The sequence below is a fragment of the Botrytis porri genome (assembly GCF_014898465.1).
Source record: "Botrytis porri strain MUCL 3234 chromosome Unknown BPOR_001, whole genome shotgun sequence".
In the NCBI taxonomy this organism is placed as follows: domain Eukaryota; kingdom Fungi; phylum Ascomycota; class Leotiomycetes; order Helotiales; family Sclerotiniaceae; genus Botrytis; species Botrytis porri.
The window spans coordinates 1301601-1326374 of NW_024066075.1; the positions used below are offsets into that span (position 1 = coordinate 1301601).

A 24774-nucleotide genomic window follows, 5' to 3' on the forward strand; every position below is an offset into this window, starting at 1 on the left:
TCAATCAGTCTCTACCTTCTGTGTAGTTGCACCGACTTCCATTGACCCATCTCGCAGGATGCTTCAAGTGTCAGTAATATTTGCTCTTCCAAGACGAACAAAGTGTATTGCAAAACACAAGATGGCGGATTGATTGACTGAACATCAATAGAACAGCCAGAGCCTCATGTCGTGATTTAGTGAGGTTGAGGGGGCTTCTCAAGAAGTCCATCATGCAACGCAAAGTGAAAATTTAACGAAGTTTAGCATCTAGTTCGATTTAACGCTCTATCTAGCAACAGAACCATTTGTTTCGAACGTCTGCTCAACGTATTCCTTTGACTTTCAAGTCCTGCCTGGCTTTCGTCTATCTCCTTGACTGTTTCTATGATCTCCATCTTACCAGCCATTAGTATGTTCAATAGAACTTTATCCGCAGCCTTCTGAGACACCTCTTCGCCCTCCGACCCTTGTACAAATCTTCTCCATCTCCCTATCGGTAGACAGATAATCCTGAGGACTACTTGCGTGCGATAACATACGGTGTCGTGATCGAGGAGGTAGTTACCGAGAAACCTCATCTCTTTGAGATGTTCTTTTTGCTCTCGGTTAAGTAATGGTAGGATCCAGGGATCTAGGGTTACCTCGTCCCATCGGTTGTCTTGGAGTATAAAACCATACTCGACGAGGAGGAAATCGTTGTTGTGGCTTCCGTAGGAAATGTGCACTTCGGAGCCCTGCTTGATGGGGCGCGAGGCCGTGACTAGATTGTTGGGGGTTAGCGATTGCTGATGGGTCTAGGAATGGGCTTAGGCGAGGACTTTGTGGAGAGGTGTGGGTGTTACAGAAATTGTGTTATGGAGGTTAGGGTGACAAGACATGTAGATTAGGGGTAGTAAGTTAAAGGAATGATATTGCTCACGTGTGTAGCCAGCACGACTTAGAGTAGCATCAACCGTGGGTTCTGAACTGTGATTTATGTAGTCTGCGAAGGGATTCAACGCAAGACGATTCTGGTTTGATGGTTGTGGTTTGGATGATTTGATATTCGGTGAAAGGTAGTAGAACGTCCTACTGTTGACAATACTATAGTTGTACATGAATTCATCGTAGGCTATGGGTGGTTCTGGAAATGCTTTGCAGATGATTGTCCAAGCAGAATTGGTTTTCTCCATTTGCGTCTTAAGAAGAGCTTGGGCTGAGTATGGAAGAAGCTCTTGTAGTGAGGGCTCCCAGAATAAAGGCATAGAACTATGCATGTCCTGTTTGGCAGGGAGAGTAGCTTTCCATTCCGGCCCGAGCAGCGCGTCAAGAGATAGAGCAAAGAGAGCATGAACAGCTAATTCAGGTGCCAGTGCTGCAAACTGTGAAGGTACATCTGTAGCTTTACGAAGCGCCTTTATGGGAACCTGCACCAGAGTATCACCTATCTACTACAGATTAGCAAGCGCATGACTTTTTGAGAGGAGTGAAATTCCATGTAGCAACTCTTTTATTTTACCTCGAAATTCTTGTTCGCTATGAGTCCCAGGCCCTTTTCTGGGAATCGGAAAGGCGAAGCATTATTGATAATGACGCCTTGATTTACAGCCCATTTGGTAAACTCTTCATGTACTTGCATGTCCATGCTCGCGCCGTCGTTAGACGAAGGGGCTGCTTGCTGCAGAAGATGTGAAATCGTGATATATGATTGATCCGTAGGTTGATATTTTCCACAAGCTTTACTTAGAACTACTAGATATAAGCATTTGAAAGAGCATCCGTACTTTATGATTAATTATTATTCAATGTAAATTCTCATCTATCATTTGTCGTGCGCATGTGAATTGTAGCATTAAACTCTTCTTCTAGTGCTGCTTTTGCCGAGAGCTATTTCGACGAAAGAGCGGCAGGCAATATAAGTGAAGCTGATCTACAGTAACATCCCACCCCGTCAACATTGGAGGGGTCAATCCAAAGTTACAATCCGAACATGTCATTATCTCCTCGTCTCTATACCCAGGCATCCCGCCTCCCCAGGGAATTGCTTACCGCCTGCTCTATTACTTTAGCTACCAGAAGCTTCAGTGTATTGCATCGTCCCGCTCCAAATTATCCAGGCCATGTACCACTTACTTCCCTTGAGCGGGGTGGTTTGGCTGTGGGCTCAGCAGTCATGGCATTTTTCAATCCTTATCGCGCAGGTATGAATTGATCATCTAAAACCACATTTGCTCTCAACTAATCTGGGGAACTAGATCTAATTGCAGCTTGCGGAGAAGCTACCGCAACACCGTACTTCATATACCGTCTTCGCGATGCCATGCTTTCTTCTCCCACCGGTCGACGTATACTGCGCGATCGCCCTAGGATATCTTCCAGGACTCTTTCTATGACACGACTCCGGGCGCTGCCCCCCAATACTGTAGGCAGGTGCTACGCAGAATGGCTGGACCGCGAAGGAGTTTCGCCCGATACACGAGATTCGGTAAAATACATTGATGATGAAGAATGCGCATATGTTATGCAACGGTATCGCGAATGTCACGATTTCTATCATGCTATAACGGGACTACCTATTGTGAGGGAAGGCGAAGTGGCGCTTAAGGCATTTGAGTTTGCTAATACTCTGTTGCCAATGACGGGTCTGAGTATGTTTGCTGTGATGTCATTGAAGCCGGCAGAGAGGAGGAGATTCTTTACAATATATGCGCCGTGGGCGTTTGCGAATGGATTGAAAGCGGAGGAAGTTATTAATGTTTATTGGGAGGAGCAGTTGGAGAGGAGCGTGGAAGAATTGAGAGAGGAGTTGGGCATTGAAAAGCCTCTTGATCTCAGAGATATCAGGCGAATGGAGAAGGAGAGAAAGAAGGCTCAAAAGGCAACTTAAGGAGGACTTGATGGCACAGTAATTTGATACCATAGCAATAGATTTCCCAAAATTTCGCAATATAAACTCCTTCTCCTCGGAGGCCAAAGATTGTCCCAGCATTATTGATTCCATTCTTGAAACATCTGCTCACTAAATACCCCCTAATCCCCGAACCACAAACTACAAGTCGAAAAGATCATCATCGTCGTCATCCCAAGCACCCTTCCTCCTGGTAACCACAATCTTTTCTTTCGTCTCCTGAGCTTCCGACACACTGCTTAACAAATCCTTCAATTGTTCCTCCGTAATCTTCGATCTCAACTGTCCCGAACGCGCCAGCATAATCAAGCGATTTTCAACATCGACGGCTCGCGACTCCTTCACAAGTCTAATACGACCTAGACGATCTGCCGCTTCAGGTTCGAGAATTTGGGTCAGGATGGATTGGCGAGCCGCTTCTTCTTGCTGTCTATGGCGCAAAAGGTTAGCTATTTGTATAAATCTTCGATAAAGTAAAGCGCACTGTCTGCCATCTTCCTGTCCTCCACTACCGCCTGCTGCGCCTGGTCTACCACCTGCTCCTCCGCCTTGGGTTTTCAGTTGCTCAAGACGAGCTTTTCTGATCTAAAGAATAATTAGTATTAACCATGACTAAGTCTTTTCCAAGAATTACCTGTGCCAAATCGTCGTCTTCCATAATTAAGGTGTTGGGTGTGTGTGATTTTTGTTCTGGTTGAAGAAAATGAGGGGTGTGGTAACTTTGCGATGCCAGCCTTGTGGTAACCAAGCTTTGGCGAATACTACAATTGGCGACCCCTCTTTGGGCAAAACTACATTATACTACAACCGTGAATCATAACTTTTCAATTTTACGATAAATTGATTGATGATGATTTTTCATTGACATATTAATCTAGTCAATTTGTAATATTATTACAAATAGGAAACTAAGATCGATTCAAGCATTGGGAAGCATCTTCAGATAAAAGCTCACCGAGGCCTTGAGTTTGGATTCGAACATACATAGGGGTGGCTCACCGGGTGCAAAGTAACATGCCAATGGGCTTGTTGCTATATTGATAAATCTTGAAGCCTCTTGTCGACGGACCATAGAAAGATCAAGTAGCGCATTGATGATTGAATTTGCAAGAGAGGCATATGTGCATTATTCATTGATCTATAATCTAAAGTGTCGCTTTTGCGAGTGACCGAGTATATAAGATTTCTAAGATGTAATTTACAGGTGTTGCTAATTCTAACATAAACGTACACTCCTACATGGTAAAGCATACCTAGTTCGTTCGCTCACAAACCCAGTATGCCTTTACATTCCATCTATCTCCGATCAACCGCGGGTATATATGAATTCATCTCCCTCGACCTCATGGCTTGTTTTGCTTTAACCATACTTATGACTAACTCATTTGAAGAGAACGGAATGTTCAATTCTTTTGCTCTCCGAGCGAGATAGCCATTGTAGAAGTCAACATCCGTTTTCATTCCACTCCTGACGTTGTGTAACATAGATGTAACATTTTTCCCGCTACGAGCAAGCACCGAGTGTATCATGCTCATTAACCTGCGGTTCCCAAAACGTTTGTTAAGATTTTCTACCGTCGCAAGCTCCGGAAGATTTCTCACAACATACGAAATTTCCCACAAGAGTGACTTCATGGTCTGACTCGCTTGGTAATTGTACAACAGTTGGTCGTTTGAACAATCAAAAATGACAGATAACGGCCCGATGACTGAATTGACGACTATGTATTCAAGATGGAATTTCATGAAGTCAGGATAGTTCAAGCCTATGGCTTTAAGATCAGGAGAACGACTCAATGACATTAACATATATCTTGAAGATGGTGCCCAGTTATTTGTGAGCTTCCTGTCTGAGCTTTGGGACAATGGTTCGTTGGCGGGCGCGCTGGTGTCATATTGAGGAATTGTAAGCTTCAGCTCTCCCTGCGTGGTTTGAGCCACAGTCCATAGCTGATCTGCGGGAAATAATCCATGAGATAAATTACCAAGCATGTAATGAGGACGATCCTGCAAATCTGGAAAAACATGTTTGTTGACATCCTCAATGACACCTGCTCCATGTTGCACAAAACATATGGTTGAATGAGGCCGAAGACGATGCTTGATGGATGTAAGTGCCGCCACTGTCTTGTCGCCGTTCGTTGTGATGATCAGGTTGTCTATGACCTCGTTCGTGTATCCAAATCTATGCTCAGTGGTACTAGTCTCTGACTCGGGCCCCGGAATATTAAAACTTGCGGATAATTCAACATCGAAACCGGATTGCTCGGTGATGATTTCATCCCTGCATACTCTGAGAACCTGACGCGAGTGGTGCCATTGCTGAATCAACAGTGGCCGGTGCATTAGTAAAGTAACAGGTGGCGGAGAATCCATTTCAGCAAGATTATATGCAATGAATTGTCCAATAGGCCCTATTCCTAGAACATGGATTGTGCGTGATATAGGCGTATCCCCTCCGTGTGTCGAATCTTGTGATGTCAGTTTGTACTGAAGATCAGTGACTCGTCTTGACTGTAAAGATTCTTGGCCATGCTGGTGAGAAGATATTGCGGGTGACCCTTGGTCGACATATTCTACATTCGTAACTAGGTTATCCGGGGAATGCAGATATTCAGGCCCAATTTCAGAGACATCAAAATTCTCAAGCTCTTTTAAGTCATCGTTATCCGGCAGCTCCTCAGCCGACAAGCTCTTGTTTGCCTCCCATTTCGAAGGTCGATGCGAGTAGGCGAAATCGAACGATGATGGATCGTTCCCTTCTTCGCTGTCTAGTTCTAAGTCTTGCTCGTCTTGTGACTCTATATCCATAGCGTATGCATGATCGTTGGGCGTGGTGTTTTTGTGCCTGTCCTCTTGATGGGTGATATCTTTGTCTGTTGTCCCTTCGCTCGCATGAATTCCATCGCTTTTGCTCCCGTAACTCCTAGAGGGTCCGCTGGTAGTGGTATCTCTCTCTGAACCCCAAACGAATGACAAGCTGGCGTGCAATCCTCCTTTCCGCCTCGGCCACCAGTATGTCTCGTTATGTCTCGACCAAGTGCGAGTGGCCACCCGGCCCAGGGTAATGCTACCTGAGAGCCATCGACAATTTTGAGGGTTTCGAGCAAGCACCCGCCACAGCGGACGACCGCACCTTGGAAAAGACAGGATGAACACTCTCAATGGTTATTACAATGAACTCATGGCAGACAAGCAGAATCAAGATGTCTACTCTTCCGTTGTTGCAATTGTCTGCACTCGAAACCAAAACGAAAAAAGGAAGCCTTCACGTCCTTCTACACATCCGCAATAGAGTAAGAAGTTATCTTGGAGTGGACAACGATGGCGAGTAGAAATTATCGACTTTCAGTAGAATGAGGCGAAATGTATGTTGAGGTTCCGTTTGGTGAGGGGTGAAGCTAGCATGAGATATATCTGAGGTTTCGGCTTAGTACAAAACAAGACTGAAGTCTATTTACATAAAAAAAAATATATATATAGACCTCAAACATGGACAAGATATAAAGTAACGGTAAGTGAGTGTCCAAATGGGAGACAAAAATTGAGTTGTATAGATGTGATGAGAGAGTGATTCAAGTACTAATAAATTATTATTCAACAATCAAATATTTGGAATCGAAAAAAATGTCGATTAAGCACTTTAGCAGAAACATGTAATCCAATTGGAAGACTTCAATTCCAATACAATTGAATGCGGCCGCCTTTTTCCGATAGCGGTGGAACTCATTCCCAAATTTTCTAAAAAGAATGGTGGAAAGTTGAAACCTGAGAGACAAAAGTTACGAATACGAATGAATGAATTGATCCATTAACCACAATCCAATTCAAAACACAAATACCCTTACAACAAGCAAAATCCAATCGTATTGACTACCCACGTTCCTGTCGATCGCGCATGCTGCGTCAATCATATTCGCTCCAACAAACTTAATCAAATTCCATCATGGATCCTACTAGGATTCTTTCTTTGCTCGAGCAACTTGATGACGATATCGATGATATAGAAGATGCGGTTGCACCTTTCATTCAAAAGACTATTCCAGAATTCGCAAGCAAGTTACCTTTATTGGATAAGGCGAAGCTTTACACCCTTGTCACATATGCCATTGAGTCCATATTATTCTGTACGAGTTTCCATGATTTTATTTCTGTCGCATTCCGTACTTTTATACTGATTCCTCTCGATAGCATACCTTCGACTTAATGGTGTCAATGCCCGCGAGCATCCTGTCTTCACCGAGCTTACGCGGATGAAGCAGTATTTTGAGAAGATAAAGATTACAGAGAACCCTCCCGCACCTGCAGCAGAAAGAAATCTCAAATTGGATAAAGGAGCTGCTGGACGATTCATCAAAGCAGGATTGGTAAGGATTTCTCTACTCTTTTTCAATTGCCGGGGTCAAGAACCTATATTAACAGAACCTACAGAGCGGAAACAATAAATATGATCTTCAAAGAGCAGAGCAATTGGCAAAGGAGAGAGCGAAGTCTCATATCAGGTTTGAGGAGCTATCAAAGAAGAGAAAGGTGGGCGAAGAAACAACAGAACCCAATAAAGCAGAATCCAAAACCTCAACTGAATCTGATGGTTCCGGTTCACCTTCCGATTCTTCAGATGAACCTGCACCTGCAGCACACAAAAGCAAAAAGTCGAAGACTGCCAAGGTAGCAGCCACCCCCATCGAGTCTAAAGAGGATAGCTCTTCCACCTCTAATTCTAAACCCAGAAAATCCAAGCAGGAAACTCGGGAGAAGAAAACAAAGACCAAATCCAAGAAGGCCAAGAGCAAGAGCAAGAACTAGAATTATCTGGTAAATGGGATATGTGCATGGATTCGTATATGGCTATGTAAATGGAAATGAAAGTCACCGGATGCATGCACATCTAAAAGGGCGTTTAGGGAACTGGCTTAGGGATGATACCATGATTTGTCACGGCAAAAGAGGATGGCTTTAGGGTTTGAGTTATTGGGCAATAAATATCTAGATTTACGAAGGAAAGAAATAATAAATACCTAGGTATTCGTCTCTCAAAATTGTGTTCATCATAAGACAGATGCTTTCTATCTGTTTTGAACATCGCCTTCATAGGTAGTTGTTAAAGATCACTCTGGAATTGTACTCGAGAAATGTCATAATCTTTGTCATCTAGAATCATCTATTCCGCATTGCTGGTACAGGTACATTAAGGCTGAACTAACCTAATCGGTATTAGCACACGTAGACGGATTATATTCCGGGATTAAATTGTCAAGTGTCTCATTGGCCGGCATTCAACAACTTCAACAACTTCAACAACTCTCCAGGCAAAATCGTATAATCACACCTCAAACCTTTATTCTATCTCTCTCACTTCATCAACTAAATATGCCTCGTCAAGGAAGATCTGGAAGGGGAAGCGCCCCATCTCGACCAACTGTCTCAGCCCCAAGCAGACCTTCACCTTCCGCCCAGCAAACCCGACCAGCAACCACTGCTGCATACCCACCAAGGCCAGCAGGTGCAGCTCCCCCAGCCGCTCCTCAAGCACAAGCAGGAGCTCCACAAGCTCAAGGTTCTTCTGGTCCAGGTTTGCTTGGCCAAGTGGCTAGCACTGCAGCGTGAGTTTTCATTGCGCCAGATACCATTTCTAAAGTTGAATACTGATCTCTTTCGTGCAGAGGTGTCGCCATCGGATCTTCATTAGGTCATGCCATTACCGGTTTCTTCGGCGGTGGATCTAGCGCGCCCGAAGCAGCTCAGGACAATGCTGTAGCATCCCAAAGTCAAGAGAAGAACCAATTTGGCGAGCCAAACTGTGGTTTCCAGGTCAAGAGCTTTACCAACTGCATGGACGAGAACCAAGGAAACATGTCCATCTGCAACTGGTATTTGGAGCAATTGGTATGGATGAACCTATGAAATTCTTGGACCCCACGTCAAGCTAACAGTTTTTCTTACAGAAAGCGTGCCAGAACACCGCAAGTCAATATTAAGGGTCCCAATCTGACGTTTACGACACATGGGGATGGATGTATGATAGAAAGTTAGCTTTAACTCAAAATAATGAACTCACTCTACCCTGATGATTTGTCGACATTTATTACATGATAGGCAAAGACTAGTCGTGAGTAGCACATCCAGAGCGATATGTATTGCTGATCGCTCTGTTGTATGTATCATTCGAAGGCACCTAAACTCCAGATCTGAGTATCGAATCAGTCTTTCTACAATAAGCCTCGATTTGATTCCATTTCCATTAGAGCTCACATGTGGCAAAATCTTTAAATATATTTCCATGAAGAAATATTTTCAGCCTTGCATGCCCGAGGTCGGCACCCCATAGAAAAAATAGTCCAGCCTTGCTGTCCACCCCCACTATGATTTCTATTTACATTGTATATTATGAACAGTCGCACCCTATTAGTAAACCTTTTTAAATTGTCACATCGTCCATACATTCGCTTTTCTTGAGTATCGCAATAGATTCCAATATTGAAGTTCTCATTCTCACTGTCAGATCAAAATTGCCCATCATGGCCACTCAATTCCCTACCAAGCGTTGTGGTTAGTCAACTCAAATACAACCCCTCCTCGAGACACTCACCACTCCTCTTCACTACCCACCCACCTTCCCATTCTAGCTTCCCACATAAAATACGCTGATTAATCTAATCTAGGTGTACTTGGATGCACCGGTTCTGTCGGTCAAAGATTCATTCTTCTTCTTGCTCAACATCCATATTTTAAACTCCACGCCGTAGGAGCTTCTTCGCGATCCGCAGGAAAGAAGTACAAAGATGCTGTCAAATGGAAACAAGCTTTTCCCATGACCGCCGAGATTGGCGATTTAGTTGTCAAAGAATGCAAAGCAAGCGAGTTTGCGGATTGTGATATTGTGTTCAGTGGATTGGATGCTGATGTTGCTGGTGATATTGGTACGAGACCCCCCGAACACATTTACACTTCATTGTCCTTTGGGAATTTCAATTACGGGACCACAGGGTTGTCAAGGGCAATGCTTACTTGAAACAATAATCTAGAGATGGAATTCATGAAGGCTGAATTGGCCGTTTTCTCCAATGCCAAGAACTACCGTCGCGACCCAATCGTTCCCCTCATCGTCCCTACAGTCAACCTCCCCCATTTCGATCTCATCCCCCACCAACGACGCGCCCATTCCCTAAAGAAGGGCTTCCTCGTCTGCAACTCCAACTGCGCAGTTATCGGCATAGTCATCCCATTTGCCGCCATCCAAAAAGCTTTTGGAGAAGTGGACCAAGTGAGCGTAGTCACCATGCAAGCTGTTAGTGGTGCTGGTTATCCAGGTGTAAGCAGTATGGATATCCTCGACAATGTTGTTCCATTCATCTCCGGCGAGGAAGACAAGTTAGAAACGGAGGCACAAAAGATTCTCGGAAGAGTCAATTCTGAAGTCACTGGATTTGAGGATCAATCAGAATTGAAGATTTCAGCAGCTTGCAACAGAGTCGCAGTTCTAGATGGACATATGGCTTGCGTATCCCTTCGTTTCAAGAACCGCGATGGACCTAAACCTACCGCGGAAGAGGTCAAGAAGGCTATGAGGGAATATGTAAGTGAGGCGCAGACATTGGGATGTCCGTCAGCACCAGAGCCAGCGATTGCCGTTATGGAGGAAGCGGATAGACCACAACCAAGATTGGATCGCAATACACAGAATGGATACACAGTCAGTGTTGGAAGAGTCAGAGAAGATGATAGCGGAATCTTTGATCTCAAATTTGTGGCCTTGAGTCATAACAGTAAGTTTCCTCCCCCTTTTCAACTTTGCAATGCTCGAGGACTAACACCATATTTAGCCGTCATTGGAGCTGCTGGTTCTTCGATATTGAACGCAGAAGCTGCAGTCCTTAAGGGTTATATCTAGGGACTAGTCATATACTCAATTGTTCTAAAATTTAAAAGTTGCATTTACAAACTGTACCAGAAAGGCTCATACCAGTGAAAATGCTGTCATATATCTTGTACTTTTCATGTGTGACGTGTATCTTTTTCGAAATTTCAAATTATGTACGTAGTGACGTCAAAAGTACCAGTCTAATGAAAGAAAACTTTCTATTCTGTCGGTCATCCATCCATTCATTCTGCAGATGATTTGTTAAATCCTCGGCTTTGAGGGGACGAAGAAGGGGGGAAAGGGGTGGTAGATCGCACAACATGCAACCAGAGTACCTCACGAAGTTCAATCACAAAGTTCAAATCAGCATAAAACAGAGAGCAATGAGGTTATGTCATAATATTCATTAATTCATTGATCGTAAGATTGCACACCATATGATCGCTGTCGCTGGCTCGCTGGCTCGCTAGCTTGCTATGCAATACCATCCATGTAACTAGTTTTAAGACCCGCTCACTTAATTCCTCCCTCGCTAATAAAATCGAAACCCTGCCTGGGAAAGAAGAAGAGAAAAAAAGCCATGCAAACTGAGTTATCTATCTATGCTGTTCCATTAATATCTCGGGGGGTTTTTTTGGATCAAAGCTAAGCGTTGCAGCAGCATGGAGTAGTGTTTTCAACGCGGTGAAATGCACTTTGGACACTCTGCAATGGGGAGTAGGGAAAATAGAAAGAGGCAAAGGAAGAAAGATAAAACAAAGTCAACGAAAATGTCCATCAAGTGACGAGGTTTGAAAATTTGTGGGAAATTTATGGGAGAGCTGATTAGTCCACAAAAGCCGATAGTCTGTCTATCATAGACCGTTCGCGAACGACATTTTCGATGATCTCGACATGTTCTTCGGTCTCTTCATCATCAGAGAGGCTCAGATCGGACTTGGTTGTGGTAACAGGAGCTTCTGGAGAGGAATCTTGGGCTGATGAAGATGGTGTGAGGATTTCTTGGTTGATAGATTCTGGTGTATTCACCAATTCTTCGTGCTCTGTATCTGTTGGTGTCTGATTTTGGCCTTGCAAGTGTTGGGGGAGTAAACTGTCTTGAAGCGTAGAAGTCTGGTTCGTATCTTTGAACGAAGCTTCGACTTCAGTAGACTCTGCTCCGTTCATTGACATTGGTTGAGCAGAGGCTACGAAGTCTGGCATAGAAGTATCAGACCTCGCGTCAGAGTCCCAAGGAAAGTCGTCGTCCAAGTTCTCTGGGAACACGTCAAGAATTTCACCACGGTGAACAATAAGACCATTTTCTTGCTTGACAAAATCTTCGTCTTGCTTAGAGAGCTGCGGCTGACGATCCAGCGCTGTGACCTGAGGCTTCTCGATGTTGAAGGTAGAGAATCCTATTTTTTCGAAGTCATCTATGGCTTCAATTCCAGTAGCAATTCTGCCCAATTCCTTCTCGAACAACCAGGGGAAACTGATCAATGGCATTGATTCAGGTCTCAATCTTCGCTTTGGCACCTTTGTTCCGTTCACCGTTCTCGTTGAACGACATTCAGCCAATGCGATGTCGAGTTCTTCTTTTGTCACTTTGTACATGGCAGCAACAAATGGCCCCAGAATTGAAAAGTCTTTACCACCAGCTGCATTGATGCATACCGCGCGAAATCTATCTTTGAGTGCACCGGTGATCACTGCCATATCTTCCTGAAGTTTGTAGTCACTTCCGACCTTTGGTTTTGAAAGGATAAATGTTGACCACACTTCGAACTCAGTTTTGATGTCTTGTTGGGCTAGAATCCGTCGCATAGCGGTGTCATATTTAGTCTTCGTCTGACGGGTAGCCTTCAGAATGGAATTGTCTAGTTTATAAGCCCTCAAAATACGTTTGTCAAAAGATTCTTCGTATTGTGGTACGAAATCAACACTCTCAACCTTGTCGTACAGTTGACCAAGAATTTTCTGGGAATGGTACTGTTTTGAGGCAGGCTGATGAATCTTTTCCATGAAATGTGGCCATTTTGGAGGGGCTAGTTCTTTTCGCATCATAGCCGGTTGGCCAGTCTTAACGTAGTCAACGGCCTTGGAATGTAGTTCCGCGAGCTCGAGACCTGAAGTTGGCGTTAGTGTCAAAGTAACATGATAAAAGCAGGAGTGTGATCAAGATACTTACATTTGGGATCCTTGATACCTTGCTTCTGATAATCAGCTTGTGCCAAATGTGCATGGGCTATACTCGGCAAGGAGTCGTTCTTCATGTATTTTACGAAAAACTTCTGTAAGTCTGTGACAACAACAGGTCGTTTAAGCATTACAGGATCTAAGGATGCGTAGCTCATTGGTTCACAGTTCCATTCGGTTGGTTGAAGATCCTTATCCCATATGACAAAAAAGTCATCACCATCTAAATCGCCACCAGAACACATGCTAGGCACGTCTCTTTCGCCACTTTGAGGAAACACAACGACATCCCGCAAGTGGTGCAAAGCTGGTACGTTTACGGCTTGGACAACCCTCAGATCACCAGGATGAAGAGATGGATTTCGTCCGACAAGGCAAATGCCCTCAATGACATTGTATTGCGTGGTGTTTTCCCTATCAGGCACTTGGATAAAAATCTGGGGTAGCTCAGTTTCTTTGTAAGTCGTACCGCATGCCACTGTTGGCTTAGTATAGCCCCTGAGAGAGTTTGTTTCATCAACACAACCAAGCACGAAAGCTCCATTTTCTACTATAATCTTTGCCTTCTCCTTTAGGAGTTTGATCGACCATGCTCTCCAGAGATGGAGCAAAGACAGAACAAATGGCTCTTTTTCTGACATGAAACCATTCAGTATCATACCAGCGATATTGATGGTCATATGATTATCATCAATGTATCTATTAAGGAGCCCAAGTGCAATGGCGTTGTTGTCCATTGCACTCTGATAGTCAGAAAGTTGCCTAGATAGCATCTTCAAGAATACCTCGTCCTTGACCCCAAGTGCTGAAAGGATAGTGATAGTTTGCCGATTGAGAGTAGCAGAGGAGAACTGCGAACATCGAATGATTTCGAGACCATTGTATGCAGCTGTGAATTTTTGCTGACTTTTGCGAATGTGGACTTCATTAATTTTCGCATCAGGAGAAACGACCAATATGCCTTTGCAGCCACCGAGTCTGAATTGAAAGGCTGATGGTGCTGAGTTGACACGGAGTTTCAGTTCAGAAGCAATCATTTGAGCAAGGTAAGGCGAGATCTTGCCAACGCCATCAGTGAAGCAGTACCTGCCCCTTTCAATATCAGGAATCTTCACAATGTCGGGCGCCGAAAGACCTCTGATAGCTCTAGTTGTGGAGAAACACTGGCCAAGTCTTGCAGCATACTTTGCAACTACATTGATGTGAGAAAAAGACCCCATCCATTGGCGAATATCGTTGCAAGATAAATAGGAGGTCGGACAGAAGAAGTATGCGCCATTCTCTCGAAATTGAGAGTTTCCAAAAGCTAGAAATTCGTAGTGCCTATCACCAATACGAATGCCATTTTTGATTACTCTAAAAACTCTTGTGAATATTGCATCATTACGGATCTTATCTGCACATGAATTAATCCGACCCTACATCTGTCAATAAGGGAAGCAAAGATAGGAATTGTGTAGGAGACTTGCCTCGAACTTTTCATCAGTAAACTGAACACGTAAAAATCGACCTTCGTTGTTCTCCTTCGAGTAATGTCGCAAAACCCTGTTGGTAGTTTCAACAGTAGGCGAATTGAATAAGATTGAAGTAGGTGTCACTGTAGCTTTTCGTGAAAAGGCGCAATAATGGGGAATATCAGTCAAGGAGGAGAATGACAAAGCTTCATTGTTGGTTAAAATAGACGAAGGGTCGTATAGGCGTTTGGAACTGTAATGCTCGGCGACGTACTCTAGTAAATTCCTTGCCTTAGCTGAGTCTTGTGCAGATAATTTGGCTAAGGAATTAATGAACTTTTCGTCGATATTATATTCGTTGATAATTCCCCTAGAAATGCACACCTCCAGTTGATATCTTACTTCAAATGCGAGTTGCACTTTGATACTGTCTGGATCAAGAGATCGAAGGCCAGCTTGTGTAGTTTTGTCTTCACAGGGGTCTATGAGAGACCATAGCTCAGCTTTGCGCATTGGAGTCAAATTGAAGCTATTCAAAGGGACCATATCGATATTGAAATCTTGGAGAGCCGCCTGAACCATCTGAAATTGATCAGGAGAACATTGGCCACTATTGAAAGTCCAACGGTAGGTAGTCCAGCGACCTGCGTAAGTCAGTTTAATTTATGGAATATAAGTATCTTAAGTATAAATTACCAATATCAATGACTGGCCTCTTCTTGTGCAGAGCGACTGGGCGGTGTTCAATGATAAAAGGGTCAAATTCAATATCGGTTTGCCGAAACCAGCCATCCCATTGGTTCCATGATAGCGCTCCTGATTGAGGTACTTGTCCATCAATGCGCCAGCGGAAGAATCTCGGCGGGCTGTCCAAAGATATCAAGAGTGAAAAACTTCCTTTTCTAAGATCAATTTTCTGAATTGACTTCAACTGACCAAAAGGTATAGTGAACAAGTATTTCTCACGGCGATTATACTCCCCGATCTCAGATGTGCTAGGGAAATCAATGTCGCCCTGAATTCGTGGGTCCACGAAATGCACCGTGAAACGAGCTTCGAGTTCTTTACGCCTCAGGTTCACAGTAAGCGTAAGATCGCCACGCTCTTGGGATTCCAAGGTCTCCATAGGCATCATACATTCCGGCTCAATCATGACCCCAAATTGAAGAGTAGAAGAAACAAGTGTCGTCTTTTCAGGGTAAAAGACATTCCTTCTGAAGGGGCTTTTCACGGATCTTTCTTTTCTCGGGGTAGTATCGAGCCGGAGTTTGACATCATAAGTAATGCCAACCGCAGTGGTGATTGAATATCGACCACTTCGCCAGAAAGGGCTCGGAGCAGGTGAAAATGTCACTTTTCCTCTTTGATTTTTGTCTCCAAATATCTCGATATACACAATGTTACCTTGCTTTTCCAGATTACTGATCATCTCGTATATTGTAGTACCGGGCTGTATGTTGTCAATGAGCAAGACGATTTGCTCTGACTCATTGACTTCAGGTCTGACCTGAATGGCTGGGACCCTGGGAGCTATGGGAGCCATTGTTGCGATTATGAGGTTGTGTGTGCTAATATAAAATGAGGAGATCAGTCTTCAATGTGGAGATGATTTGGGAGTCTAACAACGTTATCAGCTTTTTAGCTTTGCTGGAAACTTTGCGGGAGATGAAGGTTCAAACTCTACAAACCTTTGTCTTAGGTTTTGGTTGAAAACCCTCCCCCTTCGATAGAAGTAAGCTACTTGGCTGGAAAATAGGGTGATATGTAAATTCAGAGTTTGATCTACCAAATTGTAGAAGAGTCGAATGGTGAGATGTAGTCAAGTCGAGAAACGATAGCTTTAGAGAAATCGATGCTTTCGTTACCTGGTAACTAATGACGAGATAGAAAACAAATCAGTATTACAAACGGGAGCGCTGATTCTGGTTGAATGGGGAAGGAGATACGAAGTTGGGGATTGCTGGAGATTGAAAGTTTGAGTAATGTGGAAAGGGAGAGAAGAGGTTGTAGTATATTTTTGTAGAAGTGGAGGCGGAGGTAGAGGAGAAGGATGAGGTGGGTAGAAGTGAATGATCAACAATAGCTTCAACAAAAAGTGAACGTGAGAGACAGAGAAAGAGTAAGAAAAATCGGACGGAAAGAACGTTTCATCCTCTGTACATTGTTTTCAAAGTGTTTGCCGTTTGTCTTGTCTCCAACGCAATTTCAAGAACTGCAGCCCCTAGCACTTGCAAACATAAGACGGAGGTGCAAAAAAGCCAGCATTGAGAAGAAACAAAGATCTTTTCGAAGACTCAAATGGCCGAAGAACTGAAAAAAAAAAGGTAATTTGAAATCTGAGAAGATCTCATGCATACCTGATGCATAGAAGTATTGTAGCCAGACTTTGACATTGGATTGAAATGTGAAATGTGATAGAACTATTTCCCTTTCCTCTGTTCTGCGCTGTTCTGCTCTATCGATGAATTGAGGTGATACATGTCAAGATTCAATTCACTAGGAAATGATCATTCACCATCAATCAAACCATATTTAAATACCTTTTTTTGCTTCGATGCAGGGCTGTTCTCTTTCTTCCGTTTGCTGCATTTATATAATATAGAGACGATCCAAAAGGAGTTCTACACGTAAAGGAATCGTGAATTGTTGCGAAAAGATAAAGGTCCCATTGAATGGTGGGGTAGAAAGAATGCGTGAGTCCGTGATAAGGATCAGTGAAGGTGTTTTGGAACCTTAGATTTAAGGCAATAAATTCACAGTCTCGCTTAAGATAGCGCACAAATTTGGAAGGAACTTTTGAGAAAGTCTTTGATTTCGATTGAAAAACTTTTCTTTTCGACAACTTCGACGACAACAACCACCCCAATACTCGTTTCTCCATACACACAGAGACGCAACCATGGGAAGAGGACCGTAAGCATAGCCTTCCCTTTCATTAACACTTTTATCGAATGACGAAAAGACCTTGTCGACTTTCTCAATCGATGTGAATATTCCGTCGATTGGTATTGGCAATGACATGGGGAGATACGGGGAATTTTTTGATATTGGGACTCGTCGATCATTCGAAAGCTACAATTGCCAACGATGAACTACTCTACGATCGCTTTGTTCAATCACCTCATATCCACTTTTCGCAACAGCATACAGTCCAGCACATCTCAAGACATCATTTACTAATGTTTTTGTCGCATATAGAAAGAAGCACCAAAAGCGCTTGAGCGCGCCAAACCACTGGCTCTTGGACAAATTGTCCGGTGCCTATGCTCCTCGTCCTTCCGCCGGTCCACACAAGCTTAGAGACTGCATGCCACTCATCGTCTTCATCCGTAACCGTCTCAAGTATGCTCTCAACTCCCGTGAGACCAAGGCAATCGTTATGCAACGTTTGATCAAGGTCGATGGCAAGGTCCGCACCGATGCCACCTACCCAGCCGGTTTCATGGATGTTATCGGTATTGAGAAGACCAGCGAGAACTTCCGTTTGGTTTACGACACCAAGGGACGTTTTACCGTTCATCGCATACAAGCTGAGGAGGCCGAATACAAGCTCGGAAAAGTCAAGAGAGTGCAATTGGGCAAGGGCGGAATCCCATTCTTGGTCACGCACGATGCTAGAACGTAAGTTCTGTCAGACATCATTCAGCCGTTGGTCCAAGCTTTGGTCGATCCCCTCCGACACAAATTCTGCTAGATCAACGGTTTGAATTTTTTATTCCCCCCAGAAATGCTAATTAAAATTTCTAGTATCCGTTACCCAGACCCATCCATCAAGGTTAACGACACCGTTAAGATTGACCTTGCCACCGGAAAGATCACCGACTTCATCAAGTTCGACACTGGTGTTATCGCCATGGCTACTGGTGGTCGTAACATGGGACGTGTTGGTGTTATCACTCACCGTGAACGTCACGATGGAGGTTTCAACATTGTCCACATCAAGGATGCCATAGACAACTCTTTTGCTACCCGTGAGAGCAACGTTTTCGTCATTGGAGCTGAGAAGCCATGGATCTCCCTTCCAAAGGGTAAGGGTGTTAAGCTCACCATTGCTGAGGAGAGAGACCGCAGACGTGCTCATGCCATCGCTGGTCAATAAATGTAGTACTTTTTGCTTTGTATTTGGGCTAGGGGGAGTCATGGAATGGGATATTAAAAATCTCCTTTTGCAATAGGCAAAAGTTTATGAGAAATATGACGACACATTTTAGTATGAGTCGATTTTTAACCACAATGATATAACCCTCCAAATCCAACTTTAAACGGATGGTTTTTGAATTTTGATGGTGATGTGATGTATGGAATGTAAACCTGTACCCTGGCCGTGAAGACTCTAAAAATCTAACCTATATCGAAGATCCAATCTTATTCATATAGGATCTTGTTCATGTGGGAGTGACTGTATTAAAGCCTCGATCTAATACTTTTGCGCATTGACGCATTGTTAAGGACTGTGGTACTTGTTCAAACCTTGAATACCATACTAATACCATTTCCCGCACGAGTAAGTAGTAAACTATCATTCAGCCTTTGTTTTCCCTTCGACCCAACCACAATCACATTAGTATAATCCGCATTCTATCCATATTCTTATATATATATATATTTGTCACATGCAACGATCTACGAAGTAGACATTCGGAAGGACCGAGAATTCGGGTTGGAAATTGGGGGTTTACCGATTTATTAGAGTATTCAGGGGAGTAAAGAGCCGAAAAGATGGTGATGTGTGATGTGTGGTTTCTGTTAGGTAAGAGGGGATGGGTGGGAAGGAGTAATTGGGTTTTGGATATTTGGGTGTGGATTGGGATTTGGAGTTGTGTGTTATGTTATGTGTAAGCTTGTAGTGAGTATAGTATAGTATTGTATAGATAGTATATCGAAATACTTGGAGTCTAAACTCTGGAGTTTGTCTGGGCGAAGGAATTGAGAAGAAAAAAGGACTCTAGGTAGTAGGTATATTGCTATGCCAGTGCCCCCGAATCTAAAGGTTAGAGGATCGAAAGTAAAAGCTAGAGGCTAGAAATACAAGGTACAAAAGCAATGTATGGTATGACATGACATTACATGTTCATATATCGCTATGTCAAGAGTACCATCTACCTAGTACGTACCTACATATGTTTAATGTATAGATACCGACCGATATATGATGTTGTATATATACATACATATACATCCGTAGGTACATAGGTAGGTATATAGGTATATAGATATATAGGTGATAGGTACATATATCTATATATATATAGATATATAGATATATAGCAGTACACAACCTGGGCAAGACAACCAAGCAAGACAACTATGGTGGACAACCAAGCAAGACAACCAAGCATCTGAGCTGTCAAAATGGCATTCAAGGTCATTCATTTAAGATAAACGTGGGGTAACACGACAGGTGGATAATGGAATTCCGGGATGGAGGTGAGAGAGAGAGAGGGAGAGATAAATACCTGTCTAGGTATTAGGTTGGAAGTCTTGGATAGAGACTCGAGAGTGGATGGAGAGTGGATAGATGGAGAGTGGATTGGTGAGGAGATGAGAAGAAGTTGATGATGATGAGTATTAATTGGATTATTGTTGGTGAGGTTTTAGTGTGGGGGCGGGATGGTAATAGATTGGATTGGAGTGGAGCGGAGTGGTTGGATGTGAATTATATTTATATTTAACTATAACTTATATTTATTATATTAGCTTTGGGGAAGTTTTGTATGGGGAGTGAGGATTGAGGATTGGGGATTGGATTTGTGTGAGGATCAGAGAGTACTGAGAGGGGTGAGGCTGGTGAGAGTGGTCAGCTGGTAGTGAGAATTTTTGTGCGATGAGTGATGGATGGATGGATGGATGGGTGAGGGAGGGGTAGGGGTGGTGAGATGCGATGTTATGCGATGCTATGCTGTGCTGGGCTGAGAAGTAAGTGGTGGTTGTATTGTATTTAATGGGTGGTGTTTTTGGTGTAATATATTGAAGTGGAAGTAGAGACAGATAGAGAGGTAGAGATAGAGAGTAGAGAGCGAATGCATATTTAGGTGTATAGAGTATTACTAATTAGGTATGTAGGTGTGTATATCTATTAGGTATTTGCACATATAGGTCAGAGTCTATGGTGATTGTGTTTGATCTGCATATACTGAGTTGAGTGTACTGTATAAAACTATCTAGGTAAGTAATCCGAGTCGAGGAATGGAAAGTCTGATATAATGGGGATTTTATACACAATTAGGAAAATTATTGTAAATTGAGGAAGATCTATCTACTAGATGAGAGTAAATTGAATGAAATATCACTTGTTCTATATATTAAGAAGGTAGGTAGGTAGGTAGTAGTAAATAGAGAACGTTATAAACAACCACTAGTGAACCTAGACCTCCAAGATCAAATACAATATGACCATCTACCAGAACGAGAACCCGTATAACTCATGATCCACAAACAAACACTAGCAAGTACTTATTTGATGACGACTTAATACTTGTAAGCTCTACTTTACCTCCTCATCTAGGTCAATTGTAGATTAGAAAGAAAATGAACACGGTCCACTTCTGTACGAAGAAGGAGAAGAAGTAAGTAAAGTGTTCAAGTGAGTACTTAGGTAGGTAGGTAGGTAGGTAGGTAGGTCTAAAGAGATCCGGATTCTCTGTGTGATATATATAAAGTCATCAAGTCAGACGTCAGATGGATAGTTAGTAATGATTTTGGAATTCTTTCTCTTACCTTGATCATTTGGCAACTATATAATCTTATTCATCGTATTATCTTTTTTAATCTACCAGCTCTTTACCTCGTCTTTCAACTGAAATCTTCACCATAATCCATCTGGAATATATATTTACATACCTGTATACACCCATTTCTAGGGTATATATATATTTACAAGGGAAAAGGAGATTACGGAAATCTTCATTTTTATCCTGGTTCCTATCAAGGTCGTCTCGTTGGTGTGTATGTCACATCCATATGTCCATACGTCCATACGTCCATCCATCCATCCATCCATCAAATCCCATTTCGATCTCTGAGCCGTGGCCATGTTTTCGGTGCGACATCAACCGACAATTATCACGGGGAAATGTACACTCTATTTTCGCATTTCTACAGCTAGAGTCTTGGGAATATCTCAAATCAGACAATTGAGATACCAAAGTAGAAATGCGAAATTAAATACACATACATCTTCGCAAGTATCAACCTCGATACCGAAACCGGATTCTAAAGACAAAAATGGATGGTCAACACAAAATGCTCTGTTGTTGGCGGCGGCCACCGCCGGCTTAGCTTATACGTTTGCCTTGGTACGGGAAAAGAAGAGGAGGGGTGAGGGTAGGGATTATGCGGATCCAGAGAAGTTTACGGTACCTCGATATGCAGATATTAAGGAGATGGAAATGGTGAGTTGGTTGGTTGGGGAATTGATATTATGGAGTGGAAATGAAAGATGGAAATGCGAGGAGAGAAACAAAAGCTGATCAGATTGTGAATATATAGGCTTTGAAGGAAATTCAAGAAGCTACAAATGAAGATACTATTTCTACGGACCCGGAAGATTTGTTGGCTCATGGATAGTAAGTTTAGTTTCTTTTCATTACTATAGGTACTAGGTACTCTTCAAGATTTCGAAATGTCGTTCGTCTCACATAAGAAGATGAAATATCTCGGCTAGTCACACTACAGACAGCTTCTGAAAGTTCTCTTCCAAATTGACGAAATACTCACCTAATCTGTATCAATAGCTCAGAATGGTCATCTACCAATGTCGATGGCTTACCAGTAGCAGTAGCTTATCCAAAATCTACTGAAGAGGTCTCTAAAATTGCTTCGATATGTCACAAATATCGAGTACCAATTGTTCCATATTCAGGAGGATCGAGTTTGGAAGGAAACGTATCATGTCCTTATGGAGGTGTTAGCGTGGATTTTGCTTTCATGGACCAAATCATTGCATTTCACCCAGAGGATATGGATATTGTTGTTCAACCATCTGTTTCGGTAAGAATCCTAGATTGGTTTTGACTTCCGTCTACTTCTTTCAATTTGTGTAAATTTTAATCTTCCTCTAGTGGATGGATCTCAATGATGAGCTGGCAAAACGTCAATCCGGACTTTTCTTCCCAGTAGATCCAGGTCCAAGTGCCAAAATTGGAGGTATGGTAGGAACAAATTGTTCCGGTACCAACTGCGTTCGTTACGGTTCTATGAAAGATTGGGTCATAAATCTAACCGTCGTTCTCTCCGACGGAACAATTATCAAAACCAAACGACGACCTCGTAAATCCTCCGCAGGTTACAATCTCAATAGTCTCTTCGTAGGCTCTGAAGGAACCCTGGGTCTTGTGACCGAAATCACGCTCAAACTCGCTGTCGTACCATCGGAATACTCAGTCGCTGTAGTCACTTTCCCTACAATCCGTGATGCGGCGGCAGCAGCAGCAGGTGTCATGCGTGCGGGTATTCAAGTCGCAGCTATGGAAATCATGGACGAAGTACAAATGAAAGTCGTCAATCTATCCAAATCCACCGCCCCGCGTCAATGGAAAGAACTCCCTACCCTCTTCTTCAAGTTCTCCGGTACGAAAGCTTCAGTTAAGGAAAACATAGCAATGGTTTCCTCCATCGCGAAATCCCATCGCGGCAGCTCCTTTGAATTCGCAAAAGACGCGCGAGAACAAAAGTTATTGTGGTCAGCGAGAAAAGAATCATTATGGAGTATGCTAGCATTGAGAAAAAATGGAAGCGAAGTCTGGAGTACGGATGTGGCCGTGCCATTTTCGAGATTGGCGGATATCATTGAGTTGAGCAAGAAAGAAATGGATGATTTGGGACTTTTTGCTAGTATCTTGGGTCATGTGGGAGATGGAAATTTTCATGAAAGTATCATGTATGATCGGACGGTGCCGGGGGAAATGGAGAAGGTGGAGAGGTGTGTGAAGAATATGGTGGTTAGAGCCTTGGAGATGGAGGGGACGGTTACGGTATACTTCATTTTCTGTATTTTGGTGAAACTTGGATCGGAACTAACAGAAACATAGGGCGAACATGGAATAGGTATTGGAAAGAAAGAATCTCTTCTCCTGGAACTGGGACATGATACTTTGGGAGTCATGAAATCTATCAAATCGGCATTAGGTGAGTCATGTTTTATCTTTTTTCCCCTCCCCTCCCCTCTTCTTTCCAAAATCTATCAGAAAGCACACTGTATACCCTCAAATTCAACTTCACAACCCCAACTAACCCGTCCCCATAGATCCACACTGGATAATGAATCCAGGTAAAATCATCGATATCCCCAAGTAAATCCACTTCGCTTCGCTTCGTTTTCGTTTTCGCTTTCGCTTACTGGGTCCCTTTCTTCTTTCCTTTTATGGTTTGGTATATTAGGATATATTAAATATTCACATTACATCGCATCACATCACATTACATATCATCAAAATCACCTTGGTACCACCTACTTGCATCTTGGAGGTAAAGTTGTTAAATCTTCAGGAAATGCATTTTGTGGGAAGGATTGAAAAATGAATAGAAGCGGAACTAAAATTGCATAGGCATTGATAGGTATAGGTATTGGTATTGGTCTTGGCATGGATGGGTATGACCATAAGCATGAGAATAAGCATTGGGGTAGGAAGGGAGGGAGGTGGATGTCTGTTTGTTTTGCTTTTTGCATTTGCGTTTGCGTTTGTGTTTGTATCCATGTTTGCGTTTGTAGGAAGTTGTATTGTGTTTGTATTCGAAGTTGGATGAATTTTGAATCTTGCTTGGAGATTAGGAACTTGGATTTGGATTTGTGTTGTGGCATTGAGACATTGTTGCGTTCCGTCGCGTTGCGTTCGTTGAATTGTGTTGAGTTCTATCCCGCCCCCGTTGCGTTGAATTAAGTTGAACTGAGTCCTATCACACCGCATATCATCCAAACATTTCAAACGAATGCCATATTCTCCCTCGTATTGATTTGACTTGCTCGGGAATGAAATGGAATGAAATGAGAGGCAGTCCGCTTCGGAGGAGGAACCGCAAGAAAAGGCAGAAGGGGTAGTGTATCTATTCAGATGTTTGGTTATTTTGAATTTTGGAATTTTTGATCTGCATTACATTGTATTGTATTTGGAATGGATGGTGGGGGAGAGAGGAAAGGGGGAGAGGAGAGGAAAGGAAAGGGGGAGAGAGGAGGTATACAATGAATGCATAGGATAGGATAGGATAAGATGGGATAGGATAAGTTACTTTAGGATAGGTTAGGAGAATGAAAAGAAATGATATGGTATGAGGTAAAAACAAAATAAATAAAAATGAATTGAAAAGACATAGGATTTTATTAAACGAACGATTGGTTTATTTCAATAGTAGTATGGTGCGTGGGAGAGATACTATATCAGTTGTAGTCTGTATGTGAAGGGGAAGATGTTGTACAA

The 24774-nt window shown here is 42.9% G+C and overlaps 10 protein-coding genes across 10 annotated transcripts; 6 read left to right on the plus strand and 4 right to left on the minus strand.

The window, feature by feature from the left end:
* Positions 1–88: 88 nt before the first annotated feature.
* Positions 89–1763, minus strand: EAF01_000357 (uncharacterized protein). Its single transcript, XM_038908607.1, has 3 exons — positions 1481–1763; positions 902–1409; positions 89–742 (listed from the first exon to the last, which is right to left on the minus strand). Exons 1-3 carry the CDS (start codon positions 1604–1606, stop codon positions 243–245), a joined length of 1134 nt encoding a protein of 377 aa, XP_038775513.1. The 5' UTR covers positions 1607–1763; the 3' UTR covers positions 89–242.
* Positions 1764–1951: 188 nt separating this feature from the next.
* Positions 1952–2848, plus strand: EAF01_000358 (uncharacterized protein; the record flags this gene model as incomplete). Its single annotated transcript, XM_038908608.1, has 2 exons — positions 1952–2162; positions 2217–2848. The coding sequence occupies 2 exons, from the start codon at positions 1952–1954 to the stop codon at positions 2846–2848; spliced, it is 843 nt and encodes a 280-aa protein (XP_038775514.1).
* Positions 2849–3010: 162 nt separating this feature from the next.
* On the minus strand, positions 3011–3527 carry EAF01_000359 (uncharacterized protein; the record flags this gene model as incomplete). Its single annotated transcript, XM_038908609.1, has 3 exons — positions 3011–3299; positions 3354–3454; positions 3504–3527. The coding sequence occupies 3 exons, from the start codon at positions 3525–3527 to the stop codon at positions 3011–3013; spliced, it is 414 nt and encodes a 137-aa protein (XP_038775515.1).
* Positions 3528–4165: 638 nt separating this feature from the next.
* On the minus strand, positions 4166–5680 carry EAF01_000360 (uncharacterized protein; the record flags this gene model as incomplete). Its single annotated transcript, XM_038908610.1, has 1 exon — positions 4166–5680. The coding sequence occupies one exon, from the start codon at positions 5678–5680 to the stop codon at positions 4166–4168; it is 1515 nt and encodes a 504-aa protein (XP_038775516.1).
* A 1135-nt stretch (positions 5681–6815) lies between these two features.
* On the plus strand, positions 6816–7675 carry EAF01_000361 (uncharacterized protein; the record flags this gene model as incomplete). Its single annotated transcript, XM_038908611.1, has 3 exons — positions 6816–6996; positions 7061–7236; positions 7301–7675. The coding sequence occupies 3 exons, from the start codon at positions 6816–6818 to the stop codon at positions 7673–7675; spliced, it is 732 nt and encodes a 243-aa protein (XP_038775517.1).
* Positions 7676–8239: 564 nt separating this feature from the next.
* EAF01_000362 (uncharacterized protein) lies at positions 8240–8847 on the plus strand (the record flags this gene model as incomplete). Its single annotated transcript, XM_038908612.1, has 3 exons — positions 8240–8472; positions 8533–8755; positions 8815–8847. The coding sequence occupies 3 exons, from the start codon at positions 8240–8242 to the stop codon at positions 8845–8847; spliced, it is 489 nt and encodes a 162-aa protein (XP_038775518.1).
* Positions 8848–9387: 540 nt separating this feature from the next.
* EAF01_000363 (uncharacterized protein) lies at positions 9388–10760 on the plus strand (the record flags this gene model as incomplete). The annotated part of the gene is made up of 4 exons (XM_038908613.1): positions 9388–9418; positions 9532–9789; positions 9895–10635; positions 10693–10760. The coding sequence occupies 4 exons, from the start codon at positions 9388–9390 to the stop codon at positions 10758–10760; spliced, it is 1098 nt and encodes a 365-aa protein (XP_038775519.1).
* A 795-nt stretch (positions 10761–11555) lies between these two features.
* EAF01_000364 (uncharacterized protein) lies at positions 11556–15905 on the minus strand (the record flags this gene model as incomplete). The annotated part of the gene is made up of 4 exons (XM_038908614.1): positions 11556–12838; positions 12901–14326; positions 14378–15006; positions 15059–15905. 4 exons carry the CDS (start codon positions 15903–15905, stop codon positions 11556–11558), a joined length of 4185 nt encoding a protein of 1394 aa, XP_038775520.1.
* Positions 15906–17261: 1356 nt separating this feature from the next.
* On the plus strand, positions 17262–18461 carry EAF01_000365 (uncharacterized protein; the record flags this gene model as incomplete). Its single annotated transcript, XM_038908615.1, has 3 exons — positions 17262–17275; positions 17561–17983; positions 18110–18461. The coding sequence occupies 3 exons, from the start codon at positions 17262–17264 to the stop codon at positions 18459–18461; spliced, it is 789 nt and encodes a 262-aa protein (XP_038775521.1).
* A 2213-nt stretch (positions 18462–20674) lies between these two features.
* Positions 20675–24499, plus strand: EAF01_000366 (uncharacterized protein). Its single transcript, XM_038908616.1, has 6 exons — positions 20675–21753; positions 21851–21927; positions 22096–22351; positions 22423–23334; positions 23392–23488; positions 23607–24499. Exons 1-6 carry the CDS (start codon positions 21394–21396, stop codon positions 23654–23656), a joined length of 1752 nt encoding a protein of 583 aa, XP_038775522.1. The 5' UTR covers positions 20675–21393; the 3' UTR covers positions 23657–24499.
* The last annotated feature ends 275 nt before the right edge of the window (positions 24500–24774 follow it).

Excerpts from the sequence above, each read along its gene's own strand:
- EAF01_000357 (XM_038908607.1), bottom strand. The coding sequence starts at position 1,606 with ATGGACATGCAAGTACATGAAGAGTTTACCAAATGGGCTGTAAATCAA. Across the intron at positions 1,410-1,480 it reads TAGCGAACAAGAATTTCGAG|ATAGGTGATACTCTGGTGCA; the intron begins GTAAAATAAAAG and ends AATCTGTAGTAG. Across the intron at positions 743-901 it reads AAGTCGTGCTGGCTACACAC|TCACGGCCTCGCGCCCCATC; the intron begins GTGAGCAATATC and ends CCAACAATCTAG.
- EAF01_000366 (XM_038908616.1), top strand. The coding sequence starts at position 21,394 with ATGTTTTCGGTGCGACATCAACCGACAATTATCACGGGGAAATGTACA. Across the intron at positions 21,754-21,850 it reads ATATTAAGGAGATGGAAATG|GCTTTGAAGGAAATTCAAGA; the intron begins GTGAGTTGGTTG and ends GTGAATATATAG. Across the intron at positions 23,335-23,391 it reads AGATGGAGGGGACGGTTACG|GGCGAACATGGAATAGGTAT; the intron begins GTATACTTCATT and ends ACAGAAACATAG.